Source organism: Quercus lobata, chromosome 6 (assembly GCF_001633185.2).
Source record: "Quercus lobata isolate SW786 chromosome 6, ValleyOak3.0 Primary Assembly, whole genome shotgun sequence".
Classification (NCBI taxonomy): domain Eukaryota; kingdom Viridiplantae; phylum Streptophyta; class Magnoliopsida; order Fagales; family Fagaceae; genus Quercus; species Quercus lobata.
This window is the reverse complement of record NC_044909.1, coordinates 31,961,931-31,981,109: the sequence shown is the minus strand read 5'-3', so window position 1 is coordinate 31,981,109 and position 19,179 is coordinate 31,961,931. Positions and strand designations below refer to the sequence as shown.

At 34.9% G+C, this 19,179-nt stretch overlaps 4 protein-coding genes across 7 annotated transcripts; 2 read left to right on the top strand and 2 right to left on the bottom strand.

The window, feature by feature from the left end:
• The first annotated feature begins 1,837 nt into the window (after nucleotides 1-1,837).
• Nucleotides 1,838-7,016, top strand: LOC115950931 (programmed cell death protein 2-like). 3 transcript variants are annotated; one of them, XM_031068209.1, is made up of 8 exons: nucleotides 1,838-2,181; nucleotides 3,426-3,526; nucleotides 3,641-3,724; nucleotides 3,817-3,914; nucleotides 4,030-4,325; nucleotides 5,048-5,282; nucleotides 6,007-6,211; nucleotides 6,693-7,016. In XM_031068209.1, exons 2-8 carry the CDS (start codon nucleotides 3,431-3,433, stop codon nucleotides 6,813-6,815), a joined length of 1,137 nt encoding a protein of 378 aa, XP_030924069.1. In that variant the 5' UTR covers nucleotides 1,838-2,181; nucleotides 3,426-3,430; the 3' UTR covers nucleotides 6,816-7,016. The 3 variants fall into 3 exon arrangements, with proteins under 3 accessions (XP_030924069.1, XP_030924070.1, XP_030924071.1); XM_031068210.1 differs by having other exon boundaries at nucleotides 3,391-3,526; XM_031068211.1 differs by having other exon boundaries at nucleotides 3,381-3,526.
• An 897-nt stretch (nucleotides 7,017-7,913) lies between these two features.
• On the bottom strand, nucleotides 7,914-12,923 carry LOC115950901 (DNA-directed RNA polymerase II subunit 4). The gene is made up of 6 exons (XM_031068178.1): nucleotides 12,781-12,923; nucleotides 11,807-11,915; nucleotides 10,319-10,396; nucleotides 9,427-9,460; nucleotides 9,267-9,335; nucleotides 7,914-8,253 (listed from the first exon to the last, which is right to left on the bottom strand). Exons 1-6 carry the CDS (start codon nucleotides 12,827-12,829, stop codon nucleotides 8,176-8,178), a joined length of 417 nt encoding a protein of 138 aa, XP_030924038.1. The 5' UTR covers nucleotides 12,830-12,923; the 3' UTR covers nucleotides 7,914-8,175.
• A 2,380-nt stretch (nucleotides 12,924-15,303) lies between these two features.
• Nucleotides 15,304-15,974, top strand: LOC115994231. Its single transcript, XM_031118294.1, has 2 exons — nucleotides 15,304-15,638; nucleotides 15,742-15,974. The coding sequence occupies exons 1-2, from the start codon at nucleotides 15,394-15,396 to the stop codon at nucleotides 15,953-15,955; spliced, it is 459 nt and encodes a 152-aa protein (XP_030974154.1). The 5' UTR covers nucleotides 15,304-15,393; the 3' UTR covers nucleotides 15,956-15,974.
• Nucleotides 15,975-16,992: 1,018 nt separating this feature from the next.
• On the bottom strand, nucleotides 16,993-18,761 carry LOC115993575 (uncharacterized protein At5g64816). 2 transcript variants are annotated; one of them, XM_031117509.1, is made up of 2 exons: nucleotides 18,658-18,761; nucleotides 16,993-17,700 (listed from the first exon to the last, which is right to left on the bottom strand). In XM_031117509.1, exon 2 carries the CDS (start codon nucleotides 17,665-17,667, stop codon nucleotides 17,287-17,289), a length of 381 nt encoding a protein of 126 aa, XP_030973369.1. In that variant the 5' UTR covers nucleotides 17,668-17,700; nucleotides 18,658-18,761; the 3' UTR covers nucleotides 16,993-17,286. The 2 variants fall into 2 exon arrangements, with proteins under 2 accessions (XP_030973369.1, XP_030973370.1); XM_031117510.1 differs by having other exon boundaries at nucleotides 16,993-17,697; nucleotides 18,658-18,750.
• Nucleotides 18,762-19,179: the final 418 nt, after the last annotated feature.

The following is a 19,179-nucleotide window of genomic DNA, read 5'->3' as shown; positions in this document are numbered from 1 at the left end:
TTGGCAGATTCAAGCCCAAGAAGGGAACTAATTTCCAATGTAGGTAACCTCACAGGGAGATTCCGCCACAGAAATTGCCTACTTTGGAAAATAGGTCTAAATGGCTTAGTCTCAAACTTTTAACTTGCTAGAGAATGGGTTATTGAGAGGGAGAGAAGAGAGTAGCCTATTGGTGCATGTTCTATCACTCCTCGCGCTCTTGTTTCCTCACTTCACTTTCTATTCTCTTGTTTTCTTTCTTTTCCGTTATCTTCTCTATTTTCTTTGCTCTCTCTCTCTCTCTTTTTTTTTTTTTTTTTTTTTTCTATGTTTCTTACTATGCCTCCCTGTTGTTCCTTACTGTGCATGGGTAAGGCCTTTTATACTGTCTGTCATGATAAAATTTACCATTTTACCCCATCACCACTTTTGACCTGTTGTGGGTGTCCTTCCTAGACTACCCACTAGTCTGTTGGCTGCCTAGCCACCACCACTATCCTGTGCTGGCTATGCCACATTCCATTCCCAAACAAAGGGAATTTTGTTTTATTTTCTTACCTTTCGTGGCATTCCTATCTGGATAAGGGTTGGACATTCTCTCTTACTAACACCTATAGCATGAACCTAGTGATTTTAGCTCATCTTTTCCTCTTTTGGGTGGCATGTCATTTCAGCAGAACATTTCCCCAAAAAAGCTTGAGCGAGAACCCCAGAATATGCTTTCCCCTTTTCCCTACCGCTAGACCACACCTTCCCTTACCTCTAACCCATAGTCCACTACCCCTGTATTGACTGGGTACAAGTTGGTAGTTCCTAAGTCTTGTGCGTGCTTCACTCCCATGTGAGTCCAGTGCTTGTTTGGTGTTCACGCGTTTGCCATTGCATGTGGGTTTGTTTGGCATTGCTACGCGTTCTATTGCTTGTTTAACCTGTTGTGGTGTGGGTGAGTCATTAGGTCTTCATTCTTCACATATTGTTTCTTCTTTGGGTTAGGTATTGCTTGGATGTGGGCCTTTGCTCCTTTCAATTTGACCCCTATCTCTTTTCACCTTTGGTTTGTGGGTTGACTGGTACTCCTGCCATGTTGCTGCATTGTTCTTACCATGATACCATTTAACTTTTGTTTGCTGGGCTTCCTTTGAGCCTGCCATGTATTATTATTTCCCTTAGTCTATGTTAGCCAGTATTTCTGCTGGGTCTATTCTCATATCATATTGGGCTTCCTCGGCCCATTCTATTTTTTTGGGCATCCTCAGCCCATTTCATTCATTAGGGCATCCTTAGCCCATCTCATTTTTTCGTACTTCTTACAATTCCATGAGCTTTTGCTAAATCTCTCGGGTTTTCTCGATCTAATTACCATATCCTTTACTTTTGGATTTATTGGCCTTTGAACCAACCCCATTTATTAATTCCTTTCTTTAGGGCTCTTCCGACCCATCTTTGCTTGCTTTCTATTTCTTATGATTCCTATGAACTTACTACTTCCTTTTTTGGGGCTCTCTTGGGACATTTGCTTTCTTTGGGGCCCTTTTACTATTTTGTGGGCCTGTATACTATTATTTTTGCCATTCGGGTCTAATGGTTTTTCTTACTTTGCTAATTTTTTTTTCTTCACCCTTTTATATTGTTGGGCTTCTTCTTGCCATTGGTTTTTTTTTTTTTTTTTTTTTTTGCCAAAATGGGCCACAACGACATTTTGTCTATTTTTTTTTTAATTTTTTGATGAACTACATTTTGTCTATTTTGATGTAAAATATTTTTTGAAAAATATATTACACATTTTACCATGTTGGTCTAGGTGTAAATCTTGGTGTAAAATTTGATCAACCATAAAAATGATAAAATAACCTGCCAAGCCTGAAAGTGTGGAACATTTTACCCTGCTCTTCGCGCAACTGTCCCTCTCTCTCACGACTACAAGAGCCCCATTCCTTCTCACTCTCAGGTTCGTCGGCGTCACTCATCTTCAGCGCCACCGCCACTCCTCGCCGACTCGACCTCCACCATCGTCGGCTCCAACCATCGATTATCGATTCCACTGTTTTTTTCTTTTTTCAGTCCAATCATTCAGTTCATTATCCTCCATCACCGGCTCCACCTCCACCGTCGTCGACTAACCCACCGATTCTCATATCTGGATTTTTTAACCGCTGCGTTGGTTTATCGATTTGGGTTTTTTGGCTGGTTTGTGGGTTGAAGGTACGTGAATTAGCGCAACAATCATATTATTATCATTATTTGAACACTTGGCGCCAAATTTACTAGTTGGATATGCTTTTCTACTTTTCTTTTTGGTTACTAATGCTGGTGCTATCTGTTTCTGTGGACAATGTTTCATGGGAAACGGTAAATTTGTTTCAGAATGTTGAAATTTTTTTACTTTTGTTGTTGTTGTTGTTGAGCTTATGTTAACTCAATGCTAAAGAACCCCATTTGATATGTTGGCGCTAGGAAGGCATAGAAAGTGAAAAATGTGTATATTTTGGAGTGAATTTATGGGATACGTGTTCTGGAGTAAGTAGAAATTGAAGATAAGTAATGGGTTTCTTTTCATATTACTACTAGGCATAAAAAGTTGAAACCTTTGTAGAGGGCAAAGAAGCTAAGCTCAAATGGTAGTTTCTTTTAAAGGGTGGACAGTGAATTGTGTGTTCAAGATGAGGACTTGTTGAGTTCTAAGGCTTTAATAAAGCAATTGTGGGGTATGGGATTCTGAGGTCAAGTTAGTATTCTTGGGATTACTGTTTTAGAATAGAGATGATTGGTGGGATTAGTGTGTGGTGTTCATCAGCAAATTATCGTTGCTTACATGGGTGTTTTACTTTTTGACAAGTGAATTTGGCCTTGGGGGAAGGGAGATTTGAATAAGTGATCTCCGCAATGAGCATCATGAGGTGTGGTTCCTAGTTGATTGAGCTACCCCTTGGGTTTAGTACATGGTTCCTAGTCGATAGTTGGGGGTATACAGTATACCCTCTCTTTGGTTGCTGAGGAAATTCAGGAGAAGAAAACGAGCTATAATGTTGGAAGTTAATATTGTTATTTTGGTTTCTTAAGAATAAGAAACTCACAGTTTGCAAATCTAATCCAAATAATTATTATTACAGACTTAATTGAGTGGAAGTAGGTTGCAAATAATGAAAATATGTAAAAATGGAAGCATTTAAATTTCTCTGCTCTTCTTATGATCAGAAATGAAATGGAGAGTATTACACTTTAGAATTTGCTTATGGCAGTTTTATGCTTTCATTTTGATAGTTATTTTACATTAGTATTTATTTATTTATTTTTGGGGTGATCCCAGGTATCTTTGAAACTTACTGTGGCTACTGAAATTGTTTTTCATTAGGCATGGCATGAAATTATGAGTGTATATCTTATTAGTTTTGTAATCCAAGGATGATGTAGGACTGTATTAATTGTTCCTGTTTCCATTCAAGTAGAGTACATGATGGGTGCAGTTTTTCTGGGCATGCCAGGACCATGGGCCACTGATCATTGTGAACTATCTGATCATTATACAACCAAAATTGGTGGATTGCCTGTAAGTAATTGCATCTGGTCTGCTCACATATATATATATATATATATATAAATATGCGTGTGTGTGTGTGTGAAAATGTTCTATTATTAATCTCTTCCCCACCTTTCTTAACAGGATTGGCCTCTTCCTAAAGAGGCTGTGAGACCCAATCTGCTTGAGTGTAGTGCATGTGGAAGCAAACTCTGTCTTATTGCACAGGTTTAAAATACTTCAAACTAATATGTTATAATTTTTATTGAGAATGTATCATTTGAAGTGTGCAAGCATTAAAATGACTTTTTTTCTTCCAGGTTTATGCCCCAATTTCAAGTAAAAGTTTAGAGATTGAAGAGCGTGTTCTTTTTGTTTTTGGTTGTGTGATGCCAAAATGTGGGACCACTGCCCTTAGGTCTTCTTCAATATTCCTCGCTGATCTTTTATGAATATATAAATACTATTGTTAGTAAAATAATTTCGACTAACCATATTTTTCTTTATCTCATGCTAATTCTCATCTTGTGCAGCTGGCAAGCTCTTCGTGTTCAGAAGTCATCCAATACAGATGAATCACCTACCACCTCTCAGGAAGTGGTGTCTTCACCTGCACCCTCTGTTTCAGTTTCAAATACCAGCTGGTTGGAGGGTTTCGATGATGAAAATGGTGAAGAAATGGATCTGGAGGAATTGAGTAAGGCACTCTCTGAAGCTGCAACCTCGGCTTCTCAGTCCAAGAAACCACAGAGTAAACACCATTCTATGTCTAATGCAAAGCCCACACCTGTAAGCCCAAGAACAAGTATGATGGACTCCAGCACACCAGGTATGGTTATCATATGGATAAAAACTTAGAACATGCATTTCCCTTTCTGCATTTTGTCGCCTGATTTTCATATTTTATGAGTTGTATGTGTTACACAGGCCTGCATCATCTATTTTGTACCCATATACTGTAGTATGGTAGTATGGTATTATTCATGAGAAAATGCAAACTTCATGCTTCTCACCAATTTAACCTCCCCTCCTGTGTTGAAAAACAATGTAATCATTTGACCTGGAACAACCAATGTACTAGAAATCATGCCCTTTGGAAAAGAAAAGAACTGATTACAAAATGTAGGTATGTCAGAAAAAGAATTTGAATTGGCTTTCATTGTATGAAACAAAACGAATGAAGGACTAGGTTAGTAGAATCAAGATGTATTAATAATTGTTTTGTTGTTATGTCAAATAGAAATATAAAGATATATATGTTCATACTGCATATGGAATGGTGTGCAATTCTTAAAATTGATATTAACTATTTACTGGAGTTCGATACAACGAACAAAGAGTGCGTGTGCGTGTGCGCGTACTACATGATTTAGCCATATCCATTTCAAAATGTTTGTAACATGATTTTATCACTCCCCACCAACCTTCCCTTTTTAAAATCTGAGTTTGGTGCAGATGAGTCAATTTTGCAAATTGATTTTTCAGTTGTTCCTAAGCTATAAATGTTGCATCAAAAGTGTTATACTTGATTTATGCGTTTGTTGATTGCAGTGGTGCCTTGCTTTTATATTTATACTCAGGAAGAGCCATCCTCGAGGGATTTTACTTCAATGTGTTCAACTTACTCATCACTTTCCATCAGGGAGAATGGTAGTGATGCTGAGGATCATGGAAAAGAAGAAGCTTGGGCAGAGGAACAATATGAATATGATAAAGCCTTGACTGCTGATAGGACTTATCTTAAATTTAAGAAACGATTGGATGCATACCCAGAACAATGTTTCAGGTATAAACCCAATGAAGTTTTAGACCTCACAGACATGTGATTCTACTGGTAGCTTGTATTAGCTGTTAGTTGATGGAGCATTTCTCCATTTTGTTTATTTTCAGTCTCATTGCACTTGTGGTATGGGTCAAGGAGCTTAGGTTACCCCACCTTGGCTTCATGAACAAACAATGATTACAGAGGCACTTAGACTGTGAGGCTTACTCTACATTGGACTTGAGACTCGTTTTAAAAAAGTAAAAGAGGAACTTACGTTTTCAAGCTTCATTCTGTTTGCACTAGCATACCACACATCAGTTCTACCAGTTTATTTCTTAGTTGCAACCGTCAAGGAAAATAAGCTGAGTTGAAAAGGCTGGAAATAGTGTCAGTTCTTTAATTGTAGTAATTTTGGATGCCCTTGTGACAACTTGAAGTCAACCAACAGATGACTTGTTTAACTACCCAATGATCCCAACCAACAGATGACTTGTTTAACTACCCAATGATCCACCAAGAAGTGTAATTACAGAAGAACTCAACAGAATGAATAACTTGTCCAGCTTTTAGTTTGCCATAAACTGAAAATTGCATAATTTGTAGACAGTTGTTTCCTGATGCAGCTCTAATTTTCTAGCATGATGCATATATCAATCCTAGAATTGGTAAATTGTATTCTTTATCTCAACTTTGTTGCCTTTATCCTTCCATTTTTGAAAGTTTTTTCATATTCTTGCATGCTCAGATACTCATATGGTGGGAAGCCACTTCTAGCTGCTGCAGATGAAGGAAACCTTGGGAAGTGCAGGCTTTGTGGTGGATCAAGGCACTTTGAAATGCAGCTAATGCCGCCATTATTATATTTTCTAAATGAAGCAGTTGATGATTGTCAAAGACAGTTGCTGGAGAATTGGGACTGGATGACACTCATTGTATATACTTGCTCCAAGGTGAATTTTCAACTCTTCCCTAATTAGTCTAGATGGCAAACCTTTCTCCCCTCCTATGAGTTTCACAATCACTGCAGTGTGTACCAAACAAATCAGTTTTCGCATTAGTAATATCTTAAAGAGTGTCATTAGAAAGAGAATGGAGAGGTCAAGCCGCCACTCCTTTATTTTGGGGAGGGGTTCATTGGGATCTGGTCTATCGCAACATTTTAGTCTCTTTGTGTTCCAGAGGAAACCCAGACCCTTTCCATATTAACAAATTTCCTTAGTGAAGCAGAGATGTCCACTCTTTACTGTGCATATTGGCCTGTAGATTCTCTGATGCCTTTTGATGGTCTTAAATTTTTTTTTCCTGCATGTTTAGTGGTATATTGAGGGTCTCTCTCAAAGTCTGCATATCTCTTTGATACCTTCCAATTTCTGATAACATATGGTATATTTTAAACATGTGTTTATACTCTTGTTGCCCTTTGTTTGTTAGAACTGTTCTCAATTGTTCGATCAAGATTCTGACACCGGGGGCTGGATTGTGGCAGAGGAGGCTGTTGTGGTACAATGTGATAAATCCTTGGATGAGTCAGCTCAACTCAGATATTTCTCATGATCTGTATTATTAATTCAAAGAAAAAAAATGAACACCAAATTTTGTCCCACTTGCAAGTAAATTGCCTGTTTGTGAACTGCTCATATATATTAGGAATCACCAAGGAAAATTTGTAACATGGCTATGGATGGGGTGTGTTTTTTTATTACAGAAACGAGTGAAGATATATTCATTGATTTAGGAAAGAATCACAAGGGGTTTTTCTCGTTACGACCTGAATTTCAAACGAAGGGTTACATTAATGTTGTCTGTGAAGATGAGTTATGGAGATTGTTGCGGTTTGCATGGCCGGGTTAAAGATTGATAGGGACAATTAATTTCATTTTTTAAGTCATCCCAAATGCCTCTCTCTCTCTCTCTCTCTCAATTGGGTTATTAAATCATAGCTCTCGTAAATGTGGGTAATTAAATAATAGCTCTCGTAAATGTTATAGCTACTCAATTCTGTGAGAATTGATTATAGCTGGCTCTAGTTAATTCAATTACGATCAAGTTTTTTGTGCTTCTCAAAAAAAAAAAAAAAAAAAAAAAAAAAAAAAAAAGATCCAGTTTTTTGTTGTTTATTGAGAGATGTATTTATACTAGAAAAGGCAAAAAGAAATTTATTAATATTTTGATTTGATGAAAAAAGAACAATTATCATGAAATAGATTCTCATAAGTACTAATTTGGGAGATGGTTTAGTGGTAAAAAGCTCTTATGAGTTATCACACTTCTAAGTTTGGAAGTCGTATGAATTATGGCAAAACTCGTTAGTGTTCAAGTGATCTCACACCAATACTGGCAATACAAGAGTTTTAGTGGTGCAGTGCAGTAATCACACCAAAGTTTTTATTTTATTTTTTTATTTTCAATAAATAAATAAAAAAACCTCATACTGAATCAATGAGAGAGAGAGAGAGAAATTTGATTTGAGGTTAGGCTGGGCCTAAATTAGGTTGATTTTCAAGTTTTTTTTTGGGGAAATTGAATAGTTACAATAAGAGATGATATATTTGAACCCTAGAAGGCTTGGATTTCTTAGTTGAAAACACCATAAGGTACCAGTTATATTATAAGACTCTTGCCAGTTTTCAAGGAGATAGGAAGGCTGGCTTGTGGCATACAAAATAACTTTTTTTTTTTTATTTGTTGATAATTTCATACAAGATAACTTGTACTTTAAAACGACTTGCAGCATTCTCTTGTTCCTAATCATTGCGTCAGGGACCAAGCAAAATCATCAGAAAATGCAAGTGGCAATATACGATCAGTCGATCACAATATTACAACATTAAGATCGTAAGATTGCTATAAATATAACATTTCAAAAACATCTCGTTTGCATAATCAATAAAGATCTGGTCCAGCATAACACCCTCTATTCAAATTTCTTGATGAGTGACAGGTCATTCAACATTTTCTCGATTGCTTCATCATCATGAGCCCGTCCTTTGGTCTGCACAATAAAATTGGCCCAATAAATATATCAATCCAAATCAAATAAGATATATAACAGTTCTAAGTATGTTCCTTGTTCAAGTAATGCCAAGTAGATGAACAAAAACAAAGGACTCCTGTGTACTTTAAGAACCTACTAAAAAAGGTAGCATTTCTCTTCTACCATTAGAAGCAGCCAAAAGAGCCTACATGCAGTCTCATGCAAGGCCTTCTGCTGAAAATGGTATTAAATGCTGGTTGAGCAAGGAAGCTTGAATTGACATAAGCACATGATTTTACACACTTCCAAAAGGAGCATAATTTTCTGTATCAATGTCCACATGAGCAAACTTGAAAATTTTGCTCTCTTGAAATGAGTTTGCATCTTCTTTCCTCCCTTTGAGAATGAGAACTCAAAGAAGTGCAGTGCAAACTCCTTGCTTTCCAATTTCCAACTAAGTTCATACATTTCTATAGTCTTTCCGAGTTCAGTAACCCAGTCTTTCTTTCCCCCATCATTTTTAAATTTTTATATACATTCTGTCAAGTTTTATTCTAAGGTCTAAAGATCATAAGAGTGTAATCTCGCTTTCCCACCTTTTGCACTCTCTTCTAGTATAGTAATAGTGTACTTGAGTTGAATTTTTTTTAATAAATTTTTTTATGATTATAAATATATAACATCTTTATTTTATAAAGCTTATAATTTCTCCTGTTACCTGCTTACTATAGGGAGGCAGGAGGCTAATAAATTAACTTGATATGATGAAAGCAAGTATCATGACATATCAGTACTGGGAAAAATGTAGCTCTAGGTGGTCCCAGTGATCAATGCATTATTTTGATGTAAATAAAAGAGTGAGGGGGTAATATGACTTATATCAATCAATTTGGTTTCTCCAGTTGTATCTGCACTAACATGTATAACAGTATACCATGTATGCAAATGATGACATATCCAACCCAAACAAATTACAAAGGGTCTCAATACAAATATATTTACATGGAGAGAAGTGAATGAATAAAACATACCTTGATAGATGGTACCATAGCAATTGCTTCCTCCACTGTTTCAGGGCAAAGGTTGCCAAGCACACAGAGCTGCACAACAAAGGTTGATATACATTCATTAGATTTTTCGTGTGAGAACAGATGTTCTAGATAGAGTTTGCTAAGTGACTTGGCACATTACCTCAAACTCAGCCAACTGGTATCTACTCAGGATTCTGAATGTCAGTTAAGCAAGACAAAAAAGTTTGAAGAACAACAATCTAAGTTTGAGTGCAACTAAATAACTAACACAAACACACCATTTCCCCACAGATATCATTGCCCATGCAGCTGTTATCAAGCATTTTATAAAGAAGTACATAATATCCATGTCTTTGAGCAACCTTAGATGGATAATTTGTACTAAAAACAGGAGTCATGTTCAGATGCATTTGCAAACTCTGCTGCCCCCAGTTGCTTAAGACTTAAGACCATTTAATATTATGCTAGATGAATTTGATACATGAAACGATTAGGGAATATTATCAACAAAAATGAGCTCGGTCTATTAAATTAAAGAATGTCCATAATAGTGGCCCATAAATGTCAAAAATTAAGAGGCTGTCAATCCCATAACTCAATAAAATTGGGTCAATAATTCATTTGTCTTTTGTGGATATCCCATCATTGGACTCAAGAACGTATTCCCAGATCTAAGTATTCTATTATGTACTAGATTTGGAATATATTAAACTCTTCATCATGAAAAAACAAGTACGCCATTTGTCAAAACGGAGCAGATAGATGTCCAACATATCTGTTCTCTTATCTTAAGTTTCACATTTGAAATGTACTTTTGATAAATTTAAATAAACCATAATTTCTGATGTTTATCATAGATGGCATATTTGAACTATAACTCCATAAGACTTCATCATAAGTTCTTTGCAAGATTGAGTAACAAAACAAATCAAGTAACAAAACAAATCAAGTAACAAATGCCGATTTTGTGTGTAGTTAGGTATGTATGTATGCACGTATGTATGAACAAATAAGAAATGGAACTCCGTCATCATATGAATTTTGTAGGATACTCTCGCACTTGTCTAACAGCATCAGGATTCTTATAGCGGCTAAATCGCTTCACATACTGCAGTGACTTTTCAAACACTCTGGAAAAAAAGAATGAAGAATGATTAGATCACATTTAACTATAGGGCATACAGTTTAAGGTCATGCAAGGTTTTAAGTATCTTCTGTTTGTGTAGTCATCTTAGCAAGCAGGCAGGTTGGCAACTTAGATTCATAAAGTAGGAAATAAATAATTAAATTCATCATAAAATATAAAGAATCCACTGCAGAAAAACCCTCTCCCACCCATTATTTAGTCATATAAAAAATTACACTTTCCAAAAAGCCCCTACAGCATTCACCATATAGGAGTTGCAGGGAAAAAAACAATTATGAATTATGGACATATAAAATCAAAAATAAATACTAAATAGTTCCACTTAAATAAAGAATGGAGAAAGATAATTTAAAATAAGCTTAGCAGTTCAGCAGGTAATTTCTTTCCTGTAATCTGGAATAAAGAATGGATAAAGATAACTCAAAATTAGCTTTAGCAGTTCATCCGGTAATTTTTTTTCCCTGTAATCTGGGAATAGAGTCATACCACTACCTCCCCTACAGCAGTTGGAAAAAAAGAAAAAAAGACGTTCCTGTATTCCTTTTGACATAGCTAAATATATGATTTTATATCATCCAATTAAAAATTCAGTTGACTGGCACATATAATTTGGCCCAAAATTTTCAGCAAACTTTGTTAGATTATTTATAAGATTTGGATAAGCTAAAGCCAATTAATTAGAATAAATGTACATATACACAAAGATGGTAACACACAACCGGGAAGGAAGAGCACATGAAAGGGTTCAGTAATAGACCTGACTCCACTTAAATACAACATTTTACTGATAAAAAAAAAAGTTATAGACCTGACTCCATACTCCTAGATACAGTGTGGTAGAGACTCCAAATAAACACTCATTAAGTAAAATAGTGGAAAGACGAGAAAAAATTCAAATGGAAAAAAAACTCTAAAGCAAGAACTTTCCTAATCAGCTGAGACATAAATTTTGTATCTATACACATCTTAAAGGAAGAAATTCTAATATGTTAAAAAAAATGAAGCACAGGCACTTTCGTATACCAGTCCCCAACAACTCATTTATCCAACTTGCACTGTATAGCTTAAGTCCAACAAGGGGAAGATTACACAAGTGACACAGTAAATGATATCATGGTGATAGATTACATGCTGCTCAGGAAGGAATCATGGTTGAGATAGCATAGTATCAGATTATAAAATGACATACAAAAGCCAGAAAAGTCAGAGTTAAGTAAACAACAGCACACCTAAGACAAAGAACAGAGAAACAAAAAATACAACTTTGATACTTTATCAAGTAATATTTGGAACTTTGGAATGAAGAGTGAGACACACACACAGAAAGACACATGTGAATATGCAACTAGAGCAGCAGAGTATATATAAAAAAATGTGCTTCTAAAGAACTCACTGAGAAACTTGATTCATTGGATCCTCGGACATCTGCTGAAGCTGTTCATACTTATGTTCAAGAATCAAAGCAACTTCACAATTCATTAAACACTTGGCCTTCAAAAACTCTGGAAAGAGATACAGAGAGGAAAATTTATCAGTGGAAAAAAAAGTAAAAATAGCAACTCACTCTCTCTCTCTCTCTCTCTCTCTCACACACACACACACACACACACAGATCATCAGCTTTTTGAATTGGCAACCACATATTGTCTTCCAAACATCAATTCCTAGTTAAAAATCCTAAAACACAAAAACAAGAAAGAGAAGCATCTCTGCTCATGGGCATAAGCATAAACTGCCTAGCCCGTCAGGGGTGAATGCCCCCTGGCAATTGGTTCTAGCAGGTGGGGTTAGTCACCACTCACCAGTAGGTTCTACTAGCTAGAGACGAGTCCAAAGGGCTCTTCTTTAGAAAGGTTCCCTATTTATCAAAAAAAAAAAAAAAAGCAAAGCATCTCAAATTCGCTGCACTTAATATGATTATAGTGATGCTAGGAGTATAACAAATTTTACTGTATATACCTTACAAACTAATGCGTTCAACTTTAAACACAAACTGATTAGCACATTGATTGCTAGGTTAGTAAAATTGGTAGTGCGTTTGGCATTTTTACCGCCATCATAACACGTATTGATTGCTAACACTGATTAATTGCAAGTAACCAAACAATAATTCGATGAATGTAGCTTCTAGAATTCATTATCTACTTTCACTATTTAAAAAAAAAAAAAAACTTTAAATTTGTAATATTTTTTTCAATCCGAACAATGAATTCAAAGGCTAGATGATGATCAACTTCAAATAGCCAACAGCCAATTCCTACTCCGAAATCCGGAAGTATAAGAATTAAGCGAAAACACGAAAAGCGTGTTGAATTCGGATGCACTTAACAGAAACCCTAAGAGAGAGAGAGAGAGAGAGAGAGGTACCGTCTCCGATTTTGAGCTCAGCGGCATTTTCTTCTTCTTCCCCAGACATATTATTGAGAAAAACCAATGCGTAATTTTATTTGGAGGGTGAGGGTTTGGGTTTGGGTTTCTCTGATGGAACTGTGAATAATTAGACATGACAATAAGACTTCCTGTCGATATATATAGGAGTCTTCCTGAGTTAAAAAGTCCGAATCACACTCGGTTTAAATTATCTGGGCGGTTGTATAAAATTAAAAAAAATATATATATATATCTGGGCGGTGGGTAATGGGTATAATTAAAATCAATTTATTTGGTGTGTTCCAAGCTCAACTCGGTAAAGAGCAATTTTTATCCTTATATTAAAGAGATATAGGGGTCAATATCCTTATATTAAAGAGCAATTTTTATAAAATAAAATTTGGGTCATATTTTTATCCATAAAAAAAAAAGGGGGGTCATATTAACAGTGTTCATTAAAGTAATTGTTAATAAATAATTTTAGTAATTTTTTAACACTATTTTTATAGAAAATATAAAAAAGTCGAAAAAAATTAATTTTTTCTTTTCTCATGAAAATTTTCTAAAAAAATATTCTAAATCACTGCTCTTACAATATTCATTAACTTTTTCCAATAGAAATTATAAAAAAAAAAAAGTAATTTTTTTATGGAAAAAAATCAATTTATTTGACCCTTTCCATTGAGTAGTGTGGTCATTGGCTAGTGCATGGCATAAATACAAAATTTAAGATATGATATTTAAATAATTTTAACGAGTCATGTGATTAAAATACACACGAATATTACAACTTTGTTCACAAAATTTTATTCATATTAAAAACTTTACAACTATTTTTTAATCGTTATATAGATAATGCTTTTGATAATCATATGAAGTGGAAAAAAGAATAATTTATTTATATTATTTTAACGATTAATCCCAAAATATATCTATCCTCAAACATATTAATGGGTGTAAAGGTATGTTTGTTTTTTTTTTTTAATTATTATTTTTTTAAATTTATAGAGTTTCAACTTATGGTGTCCACTTCTAATGTTTGTACTCTTTATCATTAAACAAAGACATTAATTAATTTTTTTGATGTAAGTGGGAGGTTGAACTTTAGGTATTTTATTCAACAATTAGAGACTTTATCAATTGAGGTAATTAGAACTCACAATGTTTATTAAAAGTGAGAACACTCGACTAGACTTGAGAATAGGCTAAAATTGGACTAAAAATAATTGGTTCAAATCTAACTTTACAATCAAATTATCTATATAAAAAAAAGTTAATATGTCAATGATCACTTGATTTAAATACACCACTTCTTTCTTTTTCAAATATATTTATATATTTTGGGTGGGGAAAGAAATATACATTTGGGTGGGTTCTAGTTAACTCAACTAGTAAAGTCTCTAATGGTTGAATTGGAGATCTGGAATTCAATCCCCGTCTACACTAAAAACCGATTGGTGTCTTAATCTAATGATAAAGATCTATTATCAAAAGCGGACGTCATAAGTTAAAACTCTCTAAAAAAAAAAAGAGTTAGGCTTTCAATTAAGGGTGGTAAAATTTGACATGATTCGCAAACCTACATGATTAGCCCATTTATAAACAAGTCATGGGCTGAGGCTAAACGGGTTCGGATCATATTCAGGTCGACACGACTGACTTGTTTAATAAACGGGTCATGTTAGTGTTCAACATGAGAACCCGTTTTACTCGTCTGACCCGTTTAGCTTATAAATGTATTAGTTTTTGTTATTATTATTGCTTAATTTGTGATTGTAATTATATGTTTATTACTATATTTATGGTTGTAATTGTATTTTAATTTTAGATATATGAGAATTGATAATAGGTTGTTTAGGTTAGGTATGACCTATCAATCAAACAAGTTATTAAATAGGTCATTTGTATTGACATTTGCATGACTTGTTAATTAAATGGGTTAAATGTGTTATGTCAGGTCGATTGGCTTAATAAACAAGTCGTGTTAGGGTTGAGGATTTTTGACACGTTTACTATTTAGGTCGGGTTCAAGTCAACTCATATAGCCGAATATTCATGACTCGACACAACACGAACCCACCTGCTAACATGAATTGCCACCCCTACTTTCAAGATCCTTGCAATTACAATCATTATATGGAAAAATTCAATAAAATGATGTGGCGCTTTATTACAATGGCAAATCTACGGAAGAACTAACTTATATTTTTACATTTTTTTTTTTCAAAATTTATGGACTAAAATAGATCTTGGTCCAAAAATTTGGGATCAAATGGAATGTTTTCACTTTTTTTTTGGTAGATAGTTACTATACACCACTTGATCATCTACTAGACATATAAGTTCCATTTTTAACGACCAAAACAAAATGTGATGTGATTCCTGTAAGTATTAATTTTACAGCACTATTGTATTCTATAATTTCTATTCTTTCATACCTAGCTCAAATCACTTTTGAACAGTTCAAACGTGAACACCTACATGTAAGATGCTAACCCCACGTTAGCTTGCATGTAAATGGAAATTGTTTTCATTTTGCAAACCACCTTACCAATAGTAAAATCATCCTGAATCCCTTCTCTCTCTTTTTTTTCCTTCAAATTTACCAGCATGGATAGATCTACCAGAAGCACTATACTATTTCTTTTTTGGTTCATTTTTATTGCTCTTCAAATTCTCCCAACCATTGGAGAAGGAGGACAACACTATGCCCAAAACCAGGAGGAGAAACCCTCTATTGCAAAGATAGTGACAGATGCAATTTCTATAATGAAAGAGTCCCATGAAAGTTCTTGGAACAAAATCAAAGCTATTATAAAACAAGTGCACTTGCAAATTTCCCCTCCAAATCTTGAGTGAGTTTATTGATTTCTTAGACACCCCCAATTGTTTATTTTTCATCATACATAATTTTTTTTGTCTAAATTCATAAGTTTTAGTTTAAAATTTTTGGTGCAGTTTCAGGGGCAAGGATGAAGCCAATCCTGAGGATAGCAACGCTGGAGGAAAGATGAAAGAGGCGGCTGAAAATAGTTTTGGAACAAGCAAACATACAGTGGAAGAATCTGCTAAATCGGCAGCTAAAGTAGTGGGAGAGGCGATGCACAAGAAGAAAGAGAAGGTGAAGGAGAGTATTACATCTGATAAAGATGAGTCTGATGCAGAGCTTTAATCAATTTTGTTGTTTAATAGTGAGATAATTTGTTTTGTTTAAGAATCAACGTTTCACTGTAAACTCTTATGATCTATATATTCCCTTTATTTTAATGATATCAAGGGCAATGATTTCAAGACAGTATTGCAGGCATGGGCTTAATAGGTATGCCCAATCTGCATCCACATTCTCAACAAAATTCTGTAAATGCCTCAATGTCTAACTTAAGATAGTGGTATCAGTTGCAGAAGAGAACTACTGCTTTACATCCTCACATGGAAGGATTAAAAACAAATTGTTCTCCACTTTTATCCTTCATAAGGGGGCCAAAATGCAAGGTGCTCTAACCAAGCATTCACCTTAATAATAACAAAACTATTTCAGATTATGATCATTGGACATGATCACATGAGTTACTCCATTACCAAAGGAAGAGGGCCGGGAAAGTGTGGGCAAAGAATGTTACTTCAGAGAGCTTCTTAGGTTGCCTACCATTCAAGCACAACCAAAATACATCACCATAAATACACAATTTCAAGAATTGCTAGAAACTCATCACAGATGAAAATGAGTTACGGGTAAGTCTCTGATGTGTCATGTGAGCATGCTACTATGTCATTTATACCTTTATGTGACTATTGCATACTTAGATGTGGTACTCATACTCTCCACCTTTAGCTATACCCTGGGCTTATTTAAGTAGAACCACACCAAGCATATTTGTACAGTAGTAAATAACAGAATGATATGCGACCAAGGTAAACAGGCATTGAACAGGCAGAGAGATAGTCTTTCTTGGATCCAAACAACGATGACACAAGCCAGATTTGGTCCTAGATATAAAACTATATGCCATAAAGAAAATTTTAACAATGAAGTAGGCATTTTTTATTGGTAAGTTACATATGCACCCACTGAGTTTTTGACTTCATCCTCCAATCACTCTTATGGGAGGAATAAGTGCCAATTGATCCAAAACTCATTGGCAGATCAAGGTACAGAGTATTGGACAGGTAGAGAGTGTAAATTAGGTTTAACAGAAACAGCATGAAAGCTAAGTCAAAACGCAGATATGTGTAATGACTAGGAAAAACACCTACATCTGCAACATTTTTAACCTGAGACATAAACATACAGCACCTATATGCAAATGGTGCCTTCTCACCAGGTTCCCCAACATAAGAATTGAGGCAATCCTGCAAAATATTTTAGCTCATGGAGCTTAAAATTGGTTGTAAACTAAAACATTCAGAGTCAGATAATACATTCTAGAAAGTGAATCAACCATCACTGTGATACCAACTCAGGTTACACAAATTTTACTGTCTAAATGAGGGAAAAAAATTGCACTAAGAAGAACGGGAATCAGAGAGTTTCAGACATTCACTCTGGCATCTCCTTAAGCAGACATCATTCCAATTAGGCACTTGATGTTGATTAACACAAACAGTGCGAGCACAGGCATCAGCGCACGCATCAAGCTCAGATACACCGCATACAGTAACACAGGTATCAGGAATTGGGTCCTTTGAGAAGGAACCTACCTTCTTTAACATTCTCTTTGATGTACATACCCTTTCGCAAACAAAAATGTCATCAGAGCTCTTCTCCCTCCCCCTGGCACTGTTTAGCCTCTGCTCTTCAGCATGCCTTTTCTTCATTCTAAAAGCTTGCCCTGCAATAACTGCTGGGATAGCAGCCCCCAATAGGGACCACCACACTTCCACCATTGCCGGTGCAGAGCTCAAGCTCCTCTCTTCCTTCTTAACAAATGTGCACACAAGTTACAAACTTAGACGTGCATTGTGCATACTGCTTAGATTAATATAAGAAACTTCTACCAATGGAAATCCTGAAATAAATGTCATTTCTTGAACTCTAATGATAGAAGCAATGTTGTCAAATAAAAGACTCACACTGTTTGCAGTAACTATAAATTCTACAAAATGTTGAATTCTCTATTCAAATTTCATAAGGAAATGAAATCAGGAAAGGATATTAACATAAAGTTCAATGCCCATGCCTATAATGGAAAATCTTTATAAACTATACTGTCATGTATTATAAATAATTAAAAAAAAAAAAAATAATCTAGATTATCATATTATGATATTAGATGGATATGATTATATTGTTCAACTTGGTTTTTGGAATCTCATCTTAGATACTAACAAGAAATCCACTAGTCGAATATGACTATATTATTCAAATAGTCGAAAATTGAACTATACCAAACCAATTGAGCAGAGCACTTATAATCATCAATTCAAACAAACCCATCCTTAATCACATGAGTAACGCTTAAATTGATAAAAATATTATCAGTAACCACTCCAATGTACTGCCACATAAATTACTAATAAGCAAATACTAAAGCCAATTACGATTAAACTCGAATTTTTGCTATGCACATCTATGATTCATAAAAGAGCAACTAAAGACAAATCCCAACAAAACCAAACCACCAACTAGGCCACCATTTTCAAAATAATTTCCAGACATTAAAACTGAATTAAATTTAAGGAATTGGGTTTTAACTTTTAATCGTTTCGGGTTGCTATAAAATAAGAACAGAGAAATAGTACAGAGAAAACCCTAGAAATCAAGATCAGTAGCTACAGAAATCAAACTCAAAAAATAAAAAAGAAGCATTTTACAAAACCCAAAAGATTTCTACAAATATTGAAGCAGAGAGATAGAGAGAGAGAGAGAGGTCTGACCTGGAAGAAGGAAACGGTGGGGAGCTTGGAAAGGTTTAAAAAAAAAAGGAGCAAGTGAGTTTTGCTTCTGCTGCGACTGACTGTGAAAAAAAACAAACCCGTTTAGACCGGTCCTAATTAAAAAAAAAAAAAAAAAAAATGTTTTCGGTCCCTGTCCAGGACCGGACTGGACTGGACCGAACAGTAATTATATATTTTTATAAAAAAAACCCTAAAAAGCTAAAAGCCTATGACTCTTTTATCTGACGTTTCACTCTCAACTATACCAGATTATTCCAAAAAGGAAATTAAAAAAAAAAAAAATAGAAAAGGGAAATTTATACTGTTGTATTCATCCGAAAATGTTTTTAGTGTAAACTGTTTTCCAAGTTTTTGTGTTTTCCAGTTATTATACAATGTTTTAACTTTTAGGAATTTGATCAGAGCTTTACAACGAAATAAACATTCAACAATACAAAAAAAATGTTCCTATAAAAAAAAATTATAACGAAGCTGCCATATGGATTGATGATGCAAAAAATC

What these genes read in the sequence shown, in the direction of transcription:
- LOC115950931 (XM_031068209.1), top strand. Translation starts at nt 3,431, where the DNA reads ATGATGGGTGCAGTTTTTCTGGGCATGCCAGGACCATGGGCCACTGAT. An exon ending in TACCCAGAACAATGTTTCAG is followed by an intron (nt 5,283 to 6,006) that starts GTATAAACCCAA and finishes TTGCATGCTCAG; the next exon opens with ATACTCATATGGTGGGAAGC. An exon ending in TTGTATATACTTGCTCCAAG is followed by an intron (nt 6,212 to 6,692) that starts GTGAATTTTCAA and finishes TTTGTTTGTTAG; the next exon opens with AACTGTTCTCAATTGTTCGA.
- LOC115993575 (XM_031117509.1), bottom strand. Translation starts at nt 17,667, where the DNA reads ATGGTGGAAGTGTGGTGGTCCCTATTGGGGGCTGCTATCCCAGCAGTT.
- LOC115950901 (XM_031068178.1), bottom strand. Translation starts at nt 12,829, where the DNA reads ATGTCTGGGGAAGAAGAAGAAAATGCCGCTGAGCTCAAAATCGGAGAC. An exon ending in CCAATGAATCAAGTTTCTCA is followed by an intron (nt 10,397 to 11,806) that starts GTGAGTTCTTTA and finishes CTTTTTTTCCAG; the next exon opens with AGTGTTTGAAAAGTCACTGC. An exon ending in ACCAGTTGGCTGAGTTTGAG is followed by an intron (nt 9,336 to 9,426) that starts GTAATGTGCCAA and finishes TTTGTTGTGCAG; the next exon opens with CTCTGTGTGCTTGGCAACCT.
- LOC115994231 (XM_031118294.1), top strand. Translation starts at nt 15,394, where the DNA reads ATGGATAGATCTACCAGAAGCACTATACTATTTCTTTTTTGGTTCATT. An exon ending in ATTTCCCCTCCAAATCTTGA is followed by an intron (nt 15,639 to 15,741) that starts GTGAGTTTATTG and finishes TTTTTGGTGCAG; the next exon opens with TTTCAGGGGCAAGGATGAAG.